At 39.7% G+C, this 15,690-nt stretch overlaps 1 protein-coding gene across 3 annotated transcripts in view; it reads right to left on the reverse strand.

The window, feature by feature from the left end:
* The window catches only part of galcb (galactosylceramidase b), a 75,169-nt gene that overhangs the window by 10,384 nt on the left and 49,095 nt on the right, over window positions 1-15,690 (reverse strand). For all 3 annotated transcript variants that reach the window (XM_060828557.1, XM_060828558.1, XM_060828559.1), the window contains 5 exons: window positions 13,348-13,475; window positions 11,254-11,343; window positions 9,817-9,906; window positions 8,893-9,037; window positions 4,247-4,427 (listed from right to left, as the gene is read on the reverse strand). In XM_060828557.1, coding sequence (XP_060684540.1) covers window positions 4,247-4,427; window positions 8,893-9,037; window positions 9,817-9,906; window positions 11,254-11,343; window positions 13,348-13,475 — 634 coding nt within the window. The remainder of the gene's footprint in view (window positions 1-4,246; window positions 4,428-8,892; window positions 9,038-9,816; window positions 9,907-11,253; window positions 11,344-13,347; window positions 13,476-15,690) is intronic.

Consider the following 15,690-nt stretch of genomic DNA (forward strand, 5'->3'; position numbering starts at 1 on the left):
TAAGTTTGTGGTTCCTGAAAATTGTAACTTCAAAAATGAAAAAAAAACATGAAATGCAGATTCCCAGAGGAATCAATGTCAAAATGGGAGTTAGGTTCCCTTAAAATGTTCTTTATCAGAAAAAAAAGCGTTATATTCTATTAACTGAAATGCTTTTAACTTACTAAATTTCTACATAGGTAAATAAAAATCATTTTAAAAAGTACATAATAAATTAAAAATTAAATATTATTAATTTTAGATCATTTCCCCTTTCTGGCCGGCTGATATTTAGCCTCCTTACTGGATCATTGCCTTGCGGCCAACACTATCCTCTGATCCCTTCCAGCTCCTGGCCTTCCGATTTTTGGCTGATCTCTTCCCTGATCCTCTCAATTAGAGTCATAGAGATGTACAGCATTGAAACAGACCCTTCAGTCCAATCCGTCCATGCCGACCAGATATCCCAACCCAATCTAGTCCCACCTGCCAGCACATGGCCCATATCCCTCCTATTCATAGACCCATCCAAATGTCTCAAATGTTGCAATTGTACCAGCCTCCACCACATGCTCTGGCAGCTCATTCCATACACGTACCACCCTCTGCCAGAAAAGGTTGCCTCTTAGGTCTTTTATATCTATCCCCTCTCACCCAAAACCTATGCCCTCTAGTTCTGGACTCCCTGACCCCAGGGACAAGACTTTGTCTATTTATCCTATCCATGCCCCTCATGATTTTATAAACCTCTGTAAGTTCACCCCTCAGCCTCCGACGCTCCAGGGAAAACAGCCCCAGCCTATTCAGCCTCTGGCTATTACACAAATCCTCCAACCATGGCAACATCCTTGTAAATCTTTTCTAAACCCTTTCAAGTTTCACAACATCTTTCAGATAGGAAGGAGACCAGAATTGCGCACAATATTCCAACAGTAGCCTAACCAATGTCCTGTACAGCTGCAACATGACCTCCCAACTCCTGTACTCAATACTCTGACAAATAAAGGAAAGCATACCAAACGCCTTCTTCACTATCCTATCTACCTGCGACTCCACTTTGAAGCTATGAACCTGCCTTCCAAGGTCTCTTTGTTCAGCAACACTCCCTAGGACCTTACCATTAAGTGTATAAGTCCTGCTAAGATTTGCTTTCCCAAAATGCAGTACCTCGCATTTATCTGAATTAAACTCCATTTGCCATTTCTCAGCCCATTGGCCCATCTGGTCCAGATCCTGTTGTAATCTGAGGTAACCCTCTTCACTGTCCACTACACCTCCAATTTTTGGTGTCATCTGCAAACTTACTAACTATACCTCTTATGCTCGCATCCAAATCATTTATATAAATGACAAAAAGTAGAGGGCCCAGCACAATCCTTGTGGCACTCCACTGGTCACAGGCCTCCAGTCTGAAAAACAACACTCCACCACCACCCTGTCTTCTACCTTTGAGCCAGTTCTGTATCCAAATGGCTAGTTCTTTCTGTATTCCATGCGATCTAACCTTACGAACCAGCCTCCCATGGGGAACCTTGTCGAACACCTTACTGAAGTCCATATAGATCACATCTGCCCTCTTCAATGTTCTTTGTTAGTTCTTCAAAAAACTCAACCTAGTTTGTGAGATATGATTTCCCACGCACAAAGCCATGTTGACTATCCCTAATCAGTCCTTGCCTTTCCAAAAAAATGTATATCTATCCTGTCCCTCAGGATTCCCTCCAACAACTTGCCCACCACCGAGGTCTATAGTTCCCTGGCTTGTCTTTATCACCCTACTTAAACAGTGGCACATTTGCCAACCTCCAGTCTTCTGGCACCTCACCTGTGACTAACAATGATACAAATATCTCAGCAAGAGGCCCAGCAATCACTTCTCTAGCTTCCCAAAGAGTTCTAGGGACACCTGATCAGGTCCTGGGGATTTATCCACCTTTAACCGTTCCAAGACATCCGGCACTTCCTCCTCTGTAATCTGGACATTTTGCAAGATGTCACCATCTATTACCCTACAGTCTATATCTTCCATATCCTTTTCCACAGTAAATACTGATACAAAATATTCATTTAGTATCTCCCCCATTTTCTATGGCTCCACACAAAGGCCACCCTGCTGATCTTTGAGGTGCCCTATTCTCTCCCTAGTTACCCATTTGTCCTTAATATATTTGTAAAAACTCTTTGGATTCTCCTTAATTCTATTCGTCAAAGCTATCTCATGTCCCTGTTTTGCCCTCCTGATTTTCCACTTAAATATACTCCTACTCCTTTATACTCTTCTAAGGATTCACTCGATCTATCCTGTCTATACCTGACATATGCTTCCTTCTTTTTCTTAACCAAACCCTCAATTTGTTGAGTCATCCAGCATTCCCTATACCTACCAGCCTTCCCTTTCACCCTGACAGGAATATACTTTCTCTGGGCTCTCGGTATCTCATTCCTGAAGTCTTCCTATTTTCCAGCTGTTCCTTTACTTGCGAACATTTGCCTCCAATCATCTTTCGAAAGTTCTTGCCTAATACCGTCATAATTGGCCTTTCTCCAATTTAGAACTTCAACTATTAGATCAGATCTATCCTTTTCCATCACTATTTTAAAACGAATAGAACCATGATCTCTGGCCCCAAAATGCTCCCCGACTGACACCTCAGTCACCTGCCCTGCCTTATTTCCCAAGAGTAGGTCAAGTTTTGCACCTTCTCTAGTAGGTACATCCACAAACTGAATCAGAAAATTGTCTTGTATACACTTAAGAAATTCCTCTCCATCTAAACCTTTAACACTATGGCAGTGCCAGTCGATGTTTGGAAAGTTAAAATCCTCTACCATAACTACCCTATTATTCCTACAGATAGCTAAGATCTCCCTACGAGTTTGTTTCTCAATTTCCCTCTGACTATTGTGGAGTCTATAATACAATCCCAATAAGGTAATCATCCCTTTCTTATTTCTCGGTTCTACCCAAATAACTCTTGGGCGGCACGGTGGCACAGTGGTTAGCACTGCTGCCTCACAGCGCCAGGGACCTGGGTTCAATTCCCGCCTCAGGCGACTGACTGTGTGGAGTTTGCACATTCTCCCCATGTCTGCGTGGGTTTCCTCCGGGTGCTCCGGTTTCCTCCCACAGTCCAAAGATGTGCGGGTCAGGTGAATTGGCCATGCTAAATTGCCCGTAGTGTTAGGTAAGGGGTATATGTAGGGGTATTGGTGGGTTGCGCTTCGGCGGGTCGGTGTGGGCTTGTTGGGCCGAAGGGCCTGTTTCCACACTGTAAGTAATCTAATCTAAACTTCCCTGGATGTATTTCCGGGAATATCCTCCCTCAGCACAGCTGTAATGTTATCCCTTATCAAAAATGCCACTCCCCCTCCTCTCTTGCCTCCCTTCCTCTTCCTGACCCTCTGATTGTGTCTCTCTCTACCTCTCTAACCTTCCAACTTGGAGCCTTTCCTCCTCCCTGGGCCTCTGTCAGGGGAGGGAAGGAGCTGCCATAACTAGACGAATCAGTAAACACGTAGCAGGGTTAGTGGTGGGGAGACATTAATGTATAAAGGTATATTTTAAAATAGTTTCAAAATTTTATTTATTTTAGAAGTTATTTCATTTACCAGGAGGGAGAGGAAGGCCAAAATATCTATGCAAGCCAAGAGGCCAGAGAAATCTCAAAAAGGTGCCATCAGGCATAGGCTACGACATGGCTAGGAAGAAGTAATGTGTCAAACAGGCAGCCAACAGCTCAACGAGAAAGCTTCCTGGTGCAGAGCTTGGGCAGCAATAGCTTGGGGTCTACTCTCTGAGGATTTGGCAAAGGGAGAGGCTGTAAGCCAAGCACCAGGAGATCACAAGTTGGAAGGTCAAGGATGACAACAGGCTACAGAAGGCTGGGCACCAGAAACAGCTTCAGTTAGAGAGTCAGAAAGGACAAGGCTGCACCTAAATGGCACCAGCCGGGTTGGATAGATAAAAGTAAAATGAACATTGTAATGGTCAAGGATATTAGAATTTAAAAAAAAACATAGGTTTTAAAGCAAAACAACATTAAATAGGGCAATTTTAAACAAGGGCTTACAGTAGATTGAAATATAAATCTACTCATTTCTCCTGCATCAAAATAACTCAACACACATGAGACATTGCAAAGTTTAACAACAATGAGAAGTTCAAGTGCGAATGAAATTTAGTGAAATCGCTAGAAATATTGTGTACACAAAGCATGTTCTATTTCCACATGTTTAAATATTTTAATTTTACAAAATGAAGCCTTACCAATTGTAGTCACCAATAACACTAATTGTTTGGTCAGCATCGTTTGCCCAAGTTATAGGTCGCTGAGTTGTGACCTGGCGTAGGGTATACACATGGTCACCAGGATCTTGGTAGTTTATGAAGTACTCAAATACTCCAGTCTGGTCAGCAAAATTAGGTGCTTCACTGAATGGTGGGCTCTCTGGATCACAGATAATTTGAACAACAAGATTAAATGTTTTTATCAAACTCTGTATCAACATCAAGGGCTTCAAAACCATATTAAAGTCACACCAATCAAAAAATATTCTAATTGCTTGAAAGAAAGGGAAGTACAACCAACCGATTTTGCTCTGCGGCACCTCATGAGTTTAGCACTGTTACATACATCAGATGACTGGTTACATTTAAATGAATTTTGTTAAGCTTTTCACAATCACCAACTTGCTAAGACTAGTTCCTACAGCAGTCTGGTCTAGTCTCCTTTGTTGGTCAACAAGAGCAGAGACCACACGCCACTATCAGCAGCATAACCAGGTCTACATTCAGAGCATTAGCTCTCTTGATCTATCGGAACACCCGTGCCTTAGGAGGTTCAGGCTGTCATTGTAGCTAGGTGCTGACATCTGCAGTCTTGTGGAACACACTTTTTCCCTTGGAACAGGGAACAGATGGACACATATTGCTAGGACACATATAGGCAGGCCTGAAGGTGTTGTCCTTTCTAGAACGCTCAGGCAATACTTTATCTTGTTTGAACAGCTGCAATTGAACCAGCTGCACTGAGCATTGTGGAGAACATTCAGAATAAGAAAAAATTCTGTTACACCCCATGAGGAAGCAGCAAGATTCACTTCAAAGTAACAGGTCACCAAAGTGCCTCCCAGAACACATCACAGTACTCCTCTGAACTAAATTTTTAATAGCAAAGGTAAGTCAAATGCTCCTCACCAATAACATAGGATAATTGATTTTTGAAATAATACTATTAAATCCTTCTACAAATGACGTACTTTTAGCTGGGAGTGAAGAGGAGGGGATTACCTTGAAAGGCTTTACATGTAATTGATCAATTGGAACCTGGGTGATTTAGTGGTGCTGGATAACAGGTGAAGGGTTATATGTTTGACCTGGTATAGCAAAAAAAACTCTTTATAGCACTTCTACATACAAGAAGAAAATAAAGAGGGGGATTAGGGAGTATCTGGGCTCAAGTTCTACCTGCTCTAGAGGTGTGTAACATCACTAAACAGGTTGATTAGAAAATATATAAAGAGAGGTTAGGGCTCTTGTGCTGCTGCAGTGGTAATGTCCCTACCCCTGCCCCACACAAGCTGTGACAGTCTGAACAGGTTTATTAAAATATCTAAAGGGAGAGTTAACTGGACTGATATGACCCAAGTTCGCAGCACATGCATCCATTCAACCAAAGAGATTGCTGATGTCATATCCTGCAAAGTCTGCATGTTTTCGGTGTCCTTGAACATGGCACACAGTTCCATGCACCAGAATTGTCCAGAGGCATTGGTCATGCTATTTTCAGCTCCTTCAGCTTCTGTAGCTTTGGTTATCATCAAACTTTGCAGTTTGTGTTCCATGGAAATGACAAAGATTCTATGCCAAAAACAAAGGGCTGTGGAAAAACAAAATACTTACAAATGCAAGGGGCCTAACAGGGAAGGCAGATGAACTCAGGGCATGGCTAGGAACATGGGACTGGGATATCATAGCAATTACAGAAACATGGCTCAGGGATGGGCAGGACTGGCAGCTTAATGCTCCAGGATACAAATGCTCCAGGAAGGATGAAAGGGAGGCAAGACAGGAGGGGGAGTGGCTGCACTGAGGGAGGATATTCCTGGGAATACATCCAGGGAAGTTATTTGGGTGGAACTGAGAAATAAGAAAGGGATGATTACCTCATTGGGATTGTATTATAGACCCCACCCCCTCCAATAGTCAGAGGGAAATTGAGAAACAAACTTGTAAGGAGATCTCAGCTATCTGTAAGAATAATAGGGTGGTTATGGTAGGGGATTTTAACTTTCCGGGTAACATACACTGCGACTGCCATAGCGTTAAAGGTTTAGATGGAGAGGAATTTCTTGAGTGCGTACAAGGCAATTTTCTGATTCAGTATGTGGATGCACCTACAAGAGAAGGTGCAAAACTTGACCTACTCTTGGGAAATAAGGCAGGGCAGGTGACTGAGGTGTCAGTGGGGGAACACTTTGGGGCCAGCGACCATAATTATATTAGATTTAAAATAGCGATGGAAAAGAATAGACCAGATCTAAAAGTTGAAGTTCTAAATTAGAGAAAAGCCAATTTTGACAGTATTAGGCAAGAACTTTCAAAAGCTGATTGAGGGCAGATGTTCACAAGTAAGGGGACGGCTGGAAAATGGGAAGCCTTCAGGAATGAGATAACGAGAATCCAGAGAAATATATTCCTGTTAGGATGAAAGGAAAGGCTGGTAGGTGTAGGGAATGCTGGATGACTAAAGAAATTGAGAGTTTGGTTAAGAAAAAGAAGGAAGCATATGTAAGGTATAGACAGGATAGATCGAGTGGATCCTTAGAAGCGTATAAAGGAAGTAGAAGTATACTTAAGAGGGAAATCAGGAGGGCAAAAAGGGGACATGAGATAGCTTTGACAAATAGAATTAAGGAGACTCCAAAGGGTTTTTACAAATACATTAAGGACAAAAGGGTTACTAGGGAAAGAATAGGGCCCCTCAAAGATTAGCAAGGCGGCCTTTGTGTGGAGCTGCAGAAAATGGGGGAGATACTAAAATGAGTATTTTGCATCAGTATTTACTGTGGAAAAGGATATTGAAGATATAGACTGTAGCGAAATAGATGGTGACATCTTGCAAAATGTCCATATTACAGAGGAGGAAGTGCTGGATGTCTTGAAATGGGTAAAGATGGAAAAATCCCCAGGACCTGATCAGGTGTACCCTAGAACTCTGTGGGAAGCTAGAGAAGTGATTGCTGGGCTTCTTGCTGAGATATTTGTAACATCAATAATCACAGGTGAGGTGCTGGAAGACTGGAGGTTGGCTAATGTGGTGCCACTGTTTAAGAAGGGTGATAAGGCCAAGCCAGGGAACTATAGATCCGTGAGCCTGACGTCGGTGGTTGGCAAGTCGTTGGAGGGAATCCTGAGGGACAGGATGTACATGTATTTGGAAAGGCAAGGACTGATTAGAGATAGTCAACATGACTTTGTGCATGGGAAATCATGTCTCACAGACTTGATTTAAGTTTTTTGAAGAAGTAACAAAAAGGATCGATGAGGGCAGAGTGGTAGATGTGATCTATATGGACTTCAGTAAGGCATTACGACAAGGTTCCCCATGGGAGACTGATTAGCAAGGTTAGATCTCTAAGAATACAGGAAGAACTAGCCATTTGGATACAGAACTGGCTCAAAGGTAGAGAGTGGTAGTGGAGTCTTGTTCTTCAGATTGGAGGACTGTGACCAGTGGAGTGCCCCAAGGATTGTGCTGAGCCCTCTACTTTTTATCATTTATACAAATGATTTGGATGTGAGCATAAGAGGTACAGTTAGTAAGTTCGCAGATGACACCAAAATTGGAGGTGTAATGCACAGTGAAGAGGGTTACCTCAGATTACAACAGGATCTTAACCAGATGGGCCAATGGGCTGAGATGTGGCAGATGGAGTTTAATTCAGACAAATGCAAGGTGCTGTATTTTGGGAAAGCAAATCTTAGCAGGACTTATACACTTAATGGTAAGGTCCTAGGGAGTATTGCTGAACAGAGTGCAGGTTCATAGCCCCTTGAAAGTGGAGACGCAGGTAGATAGGATAGTGAAGGCGGCATTTGGTATACTTTCCTTTATTTGTCAGAGTATTGAGTACAGGAGTTGGGAGGTCATGTTGCGGCTGTACAGGACATTGGTTTGGACACTGTTGGAATATTGCATGCAATTCTGGTCTCCTTCCTATCGGATTTACAAGGATGTTGCCAGGGTTGGAGGATTTGAGCTATAGGGAGTGGCTAAACAGCCTGGGGCTGTTTTCCCTGGAGCGTCGGAGGCTGAGAGGTGACCTTACAGAGGTTTACAAAATTATGAGGGGCATGGATATGCTGAATAGGCAATGTCCTGGGCTCAGGGAGTCCAGAACCAGAGGTCATAGGTTTAGGGTGAGGGGAAAGATATAAAAGAGACCTAAGGGGCAACATTTTCACACAGAAGGTGATACGTGTATGGAATGAGCTGTCAGAGGATGTGGTGGAGGCTGGTACAATTGCAACTTTTAAGAGGCATTTGGATAGGTATATGAATAGGAAGGGTTTGGAGGGATATTGGCCGTGTGCTGGCAGGTGGGACTATACTGGGTTGGGATATATGGTGGGCGTGGACGGGTTGGACCGAAGGGTCTGTTTCCACGCTGTACATCTCTATGACTCTATAACTGTATTGATCTTACAGATGTGTGAGATATGGTAAAAGGACAATAGTTGTATGTGTATTTTGTATTAGCTTTCACTTAAAAACTACCAAAATATGCTGACACATTATGTTGATGATTACAAAATACTTGTTATAACACTTGTACATTATTTTACGTTTCCCATGTTGGACACAGACAAGTTATGATGCTTTAAATTATTATTTTTATTTGCTCACTTACCAACATTAAAGTTGTCCTTATATATTTTGGGAAATGATGTAGAGGGTGGTGGTTCAGGGAAGCTGCCTCGATTTCCTGTGCTGATGGTGGTCATAGTGAATATTTCATCCAGCTCCAAGTGTAGTGAAAATGATCCATTGATGGGCTGAATTAGAATAAGCAATGTAAAAATCAAGTTTTTCTGCAATTGCAGCATGCTTTAAAAAGCAGGACTTGAAGGTGTAACTGTGTGCCTATATTAGATTCTACAAGGTGGGCTGCTGTCCAATGTAAACCAGCAAGCTTTTTTAAACACAAAAAAGTGAAAAGAATAAAATTTAATGATTTTTTTTATCCATTTCATACTGCACCCAAAACGTGTGGAACTGCTAGTGAGCTAAATTAATTTTACTAACGAGAAAATTTGTGAACGAACTTGTTAAAGAGAGTGTACTCTCATTGGTATTTGTCTTCCATTCAGATTTCTGTAGATTGAGTTGTGGCTCAATTAGAAATGAAACCAAAAACTCTAATCTTCCAACAGTTTACTGGTTTGTGAAGTCGAGGTACTAATCAATTCCTCCAAAACTGTTCAGATATGAGCTCCTTGTAGATCCCCAACATTGGACTTAAATGAAAGATGTCACTGCAATATTATGGCTTAAAAAAACTTTCTCAAGCTGATGTGGTATGAAATGCTAACTAAAACGACACCTTATCTTGATTTAATTATGATTCTATGATGATATCAGTTATGTGGCAACAACAGAGAAGAATAAGGAGACAAGGAAGGCTAGTAATATAGCTTAGAAATTAGGAAGAACTTAGTCAAATTCATTTTGTAACTCTCACTGTGTATTGCTAACCTTTTCAGTCTAAAATAGCATGTTAGAAAATCAGAATTTAAAAAAGTATCATTTTAGTCGGTCAAGAAACAAGAATTACCTTGATTTCAGACAACTGGTTAAAAAATGTTGATGAATTCTTGACAAAGTCAAACTTTGAATGCCATACTTTTAAAGCTTTAATATTTTTCTGAAGAAATTTAAACATAGGTTATTAATCATTGCATATATATTTAAACAAAGAAAAATAATATTTAAATCTATAAATAAAAGTCTCTCAAAACTGTTACCACTAACCATCTTAAACTAATAAAATTAGTCATTAATATAGGCTTAGGTCTTTGATTATATCTTAGTCACATATACATTATCCCAGAAGTTCTCTTCTCATTGAACAGATAGGTCTTTTTTTTCAGTTCCTCCTGTGTCAAGCATAAATTGAGTGTGCAACATTGTGTAATAACAATGTCTATGCATAAGTACAGCCTTTTTTTTAATCCAGATGGTGTTAAAGTGGTTATATAACTCAATATATCTAAATGCTCTAATTTTAGAAATACTAAGAAACTAAATTTTGATTTTATTCCAGTGGAAATACAAGTAAACACATACATTTTGAAGCATGTTCCTCTTTTCAGTTGGAACAGAATCAAGGAACGTTATTGGGAAGTAGCTCAACATCATTTATCTCATTCTCAAATAGGCAACAGATTGAATTTCCTATTATGGTGGTTGCTAGTATAAAACCACTTTTTCAGTAAAATATAGAGCACAGCCCAGACCATCTTGGAAGTCAACCTGCCATCCATGGACTCTATTTACACTTCTTGTTGCATGGAAAGGCTCAAAGACCCTATCATCAGGATAATGCTCTCCTATATCCTCTTTCACCAGGTAGAAGATACAGAAGCTTGAATACACACACCAACAGATTCAAGAACGTCTTTCCTGTCACTATTTGACTAATGAATGAACTCCTTAACCACTTTCAAATAATGCTGATCTTGCTGGGTAACCTGTATATTTCGCTCTATTGAAGCACTCTATGATTGCTATGATCTGCCTGTATTGCTTGCTAGACAAAGCTTTTCACTGTACTGGTACACGTGACTACAATAAATCAAACCAAATTATGCCTCTGCCTGAGACAAGAGGGAGGAAACAGCAATATTTAATATTGACACATATAGACTGTGAAGGAGGGGTTTCAATAAACTTTGAGAATGAGTATATTGAATCACATCATTGTGCTACTCTCCAATTCACAGTACGCATGCAACTTTATTATTCATGACCAATGTTCACTTTATTTTCTGATATTTGGTGCATGGCAATCAGCGTGTGATGTGGACTGCAGCATTGGATTTCCAGTTCTGGAAGTCATGATTGTGCACGGGTCTTGGAGGCCCATGCAGAAGATTTTAAAAAAGGGAATTCTGATGGTGACTATTATTAAATAATGACAAAATGTAACTACAAAATAATTTCCTCTCACATACACAAAAACAATATGCACTGATCAACTAATGGTACTTACAAACGATCCTTGCAACTTAAAAGTCACATTTTGCTGATGGACATCGTAAGATGGCAGTGGTGGCCTGATACATATTGAATGATCATGGGTCTAAGTTAGAAAAAAACAGCTTTAAAATATCGCTCAATATTAAAATGCACCAGAAATGAAATGATATGCAAAGCAACAGTAAAGAGATACCTGAAATTTTACCGAAATCAAGGAATCTTAAATGTATATTTTTGACATGATTTCTATTATAAACCAAGTCACTTAGTTATCCAGTATTAGTGACACAGAACCAGGTCAGGCCACCAGGTTCATTCTCGTGCTTATGTTCTATGCAGCCTTCATTTAACCTCAATATATTCTTCTATAACTGTGCTTTTAAAAAAAACTTCCCCTTAAATGCATCAACGCTAAATGCCTCAATTAATTCTTGTAGCAAAGTTCTACATACTAATCATTGTTTAGGCAAAAAAAAATTCTATCAAATACCCCAATGATTTTATTAATGACTATATTCTATTTATGACTACTTGCTCCGATGTGTCTCGCAATCGGCAGCATCTTCACTACTTCCACCTGATCAAACAAATTAGCAATCATATCTCTATAAAAAGGTCACACTTCCATCTTTTTTTTGCTACAGTGAAGAGCCCCAGCCTGTTCAATCTATCCTGAAGAGTGCAAAATTTTAGGGTTCTGGTAGCATTCTAATAAGGTCGAGACTGTGGTACTGGAAAAGCACAGCAGGTCAGGCAGCATCGGAGGAGCAGGAGAGTCAGGATGAAGGGTTTATGCCCTAAATGTCGATTCTCCTGCTTCTCGGATGCTGCCAGACGTGCTATGCTTTTCCAGCACCACACACTCTACTCTGATCACCAGCATCTGCAGTATTCGCTTTCTCTGAACATCCTAATAAAGCTTTCTTGTATTTTCTTCAGGACACAAATCCATTTTTGGAGACCAGATCTCTTCAGATTTGGCTTAACCAAAGTTTTGAACAAAATCATAATCTGCTTTTCAATTCAATCCCTCTGGAAGTTTTCCTCAGTCCTGTGTTTACACGTTTTAATGATTTCTTTAATCAACGACTCTACCTCTAGATAGGTGTAGATTTATAATCACCAACATCCAGATCCCTCTGCTCCTCTATCCCAATACAGCACTCTTTTTCAGGGAATTGGGAGTCTCTCTATTCTTCCTCAAATTCCAAAAGAAAATCAATCTAGTAGATATATTAAAATGAGATCATGAAATGAGATCTTGTTTACTAAATAATAAAGTCAGAATCCAATTAATCTAAAATATGTGAAAAGTATTTTCAAGTAGCTCTTTAATGTTTTATAGTGCAAAGTTTGCTTCCAGTGACAGGCCCCCTCACATTTTGTACCACTGAACTTATTAAACTTTCCCATAGATGCCTTGATCTCAGCTGCAGGTTGTCGCCCAGTTACCTTTCAGATATTAATGTTCTACATACTAGCAGGTGGCAGTAATGCAAAACGGCATCACCATTCTAATTGTGAATCCGTTTGAAACAAAGGCAAAATGAAAAATGTAATTTTGAAGACACCCTAATCAAAATGACATCTCATATTTAAATACCCAGTGGCTTGAAGCAATTTTATGTTACATGATGAGAAAATGTTGAGATAACGTGAACACAAATAATTAATAAGTAAAAATATATTTAGATCTGAACAACTTTGAACTAATATCCCACCCTTGAAATGTCAACTAAAAGGAAGTTAAAAGTAAACACTTTTGGAAGAGAAAAACTTAGTACTTATTTATGTCAATCTTGTGCATTTAACTTTCTAGACTTTGTAATATTGGGAAGACACACAAGTTAATGAGTAGCTTCATAGAATCAGAAATGTTGATTCAAGAAGCCATTAGCTGCTACTGAGTTTTGAAATGGCTCAACAAATTCAGCAACATTGCATTGCCAATTCTGTGTGCAGAAAAACAGCCAGAAAGAGAAAAACATGGTGTGAAAGAAATGGCTGAATGTGATGACAGGGTAATGAATTGGTAAAGATTCACACATGAATACGCAGTATAGGATTAGGATACAATGTAGCTTGTAACATGATGAAATGTAGATACCATTGTTTCTATGATAATGGTGAGGTTTCCCTTCCCATCAGTAAGAGCCACATAACTGCCACCCTTCTGCAAGTGACCAACAGTCTTCAGGTAGTGCCATCCAGGCTGAGTGAACTGTGTGGTGTGTGCTGCAAAAAATAAAAGTTAATTTAGATCGCACTTCACACGCACAGCATCGTTTGTTCAAGCAAACCAGGGAATTTAGAGCAATCGTGCTCACTTCTGACAAGGTAACGAGTCGCTTTGAAAATACATACATATTGTCAGAAGTTGTTTCTTTCTAGTGCATTATTCTTTAACATATTTTATAAATAGAGTGAACACCTGATACATGTTGATGGAGGTTCATGACAACATTGGAAGAGTAGCTGTGACTGAGCTCTGTTAGTGATTTGCTCTTAGGTGTGAAATTTTCACTGTACGTATAAATTACTTGGCTGAAAGGAGAACCACTTATCCAAACTGGCTGCTAACATCAAGTTAAGTGGGACAGTAAACAGTGAAGGTGGGGTACAAAACTACAAAGCAAATCAATAGATTTAAATTGGAGGGCATATCCAAGGCAGCAGAGTTCAGAGATGTATCAGGTCATCTACTTTGAATGCAAAAAGGAGAGTAAATTCTTAAATGGTGAGAAGTTAGAACCATGGAAGAATGGAAAATACTTATTGGACCAATTACAGAAATCAATGAAAAGTAGTCCATAGGATACCAAACGATTACAGGAGGTGAATTAAATATTAGCTTTCAAACTAAAGAAGCCTTCCTATCATGTAGCAGTGAAAGTGAATTTGCAATCATATGAAGATCCTACATGGCCTGGTATAGAGTTCTGATCCGGCAGCACATCACAGAAAGGGTATAATGGCCTTGGAGGGGTGTAGTGTGTATCTTCAGAATCATATGGAGGACGAAAGGGAAGTTATAAGAGATTAGACTAGATATGCATTGTCTTGAGTACAAATGCTTAAGGAATGATTAATTGAAATATTTGTGATGATTGATGGAGCAGAGGAATGAGGTTGGAAGGATTAATCCCGCACTGATGCAGTGTGCAGGAAGGTATGACAAGGCGTGACATATAGCTCAATGGACAATTTGGAGATAGGCAAGGTTGGTACAGAGAGTTGTTGGCTTAGGCTTATCTAAATGGGAGTCAAGCAGGAGTGCAAGAATGCTGAGGAATACTGAAGGGTTGGAGATACAGATTTGTGAACTTGGAGGACAGAATCACTGAAGTGGTATAACACAGAAGGGCACCATTTGATTTTTTGAATATCTCTAAGAAACCTCCCCTTAACTTTTTCTTCACCAAAGAAAACAGTCCCACCTTTTTATTTTTGAATTTGTTCATGGGAATGGACATCGATGTAGGAGGTTGGAATCTCTATGGAGCATATTACCTATTTCAAATGTAAATGAATTACATTCTGTCCTGTGTCTAGTTATTTCCTCCATAGTTTTTTCACTTTTTAAAATCAGATACATCTTAGACTAATACTTTTATACAACTGAAATATTTGCACAAAAAATTATTCATACTGTAAATTTAGGCATGTTAGTAGCCTATGCTCATTTCGAATCTAATCTTTCATCACAATGTCAGGATAATGTACATGGATACATTCAGAACATATAGTAACACTAATTCATGGCATTGACACATTTAAGAGTAAATTAGGTAACTACGAGGGAGAAAGTACATTCATAGGGTTAGATGAAAAAGGTTAGAAAGAAGCTTGCGTGGAGAATGAACACTGGCATGGACAAGTTAGGCCAAATAGGTCATTTCTCTGCTGCAAATATATATAGTTGATGACTTGATATGGTTACTGCTTAGTATTTGTAGATCACCTACCCTTCGAGCACATCATTTGTTATACTGAGGCACAGGCTTAATCGCTCCATTACTGCAATCCACTATTGTACCAGTAGAAACTGTGAGCTGTGTCAATCTTTATATAATGTTAGTTCTCTCAGGCTTTGGTGACAAAACTCTGTCATAATTTACTTTAGCAGCTCATAAGAGTGAAAATGTGGAGAAATACAGTTTTTAACACTTGCAGGGCAATTTTCCAAGGACCACAACAATTTTCTAAAATGAGTAGCACATTATTGATAAAGCATATTCACCATCACCAACTAATGCCTTCAACTGTGACAAAGTAACACATCATGAATAAACATTTTGAATATTCCACAAAAAAGTTAAAGAATCGAAGATTCTGCCATTGGTTTTTTTTACAGATAATTTATAACGATAGAGAGAAGACAGCAAGTGGTAGTGAGGAAATTGCTCCTCGGGAGAGACTGGATTGCGTCCTTCTGTAATTTGCTAATTAG

This window comes from Hemiscyllium ocellatum, chromosome 8 (genome assembly GCF_020745735.1).
Source record: "Hemiscyllium ocellatum isolate sHemOce1 chromosome 8, sHemOce1.pat.X.cur, whole genome shotgun sequence".
NCBI classification, from domain to species: Eukaryota; Metazoa; Chordata; class Chondrichthyes; order Orectolobiformes; family Hemiscylliidae; genus Hemiscyllium; species Hemiscyllium ocellatum.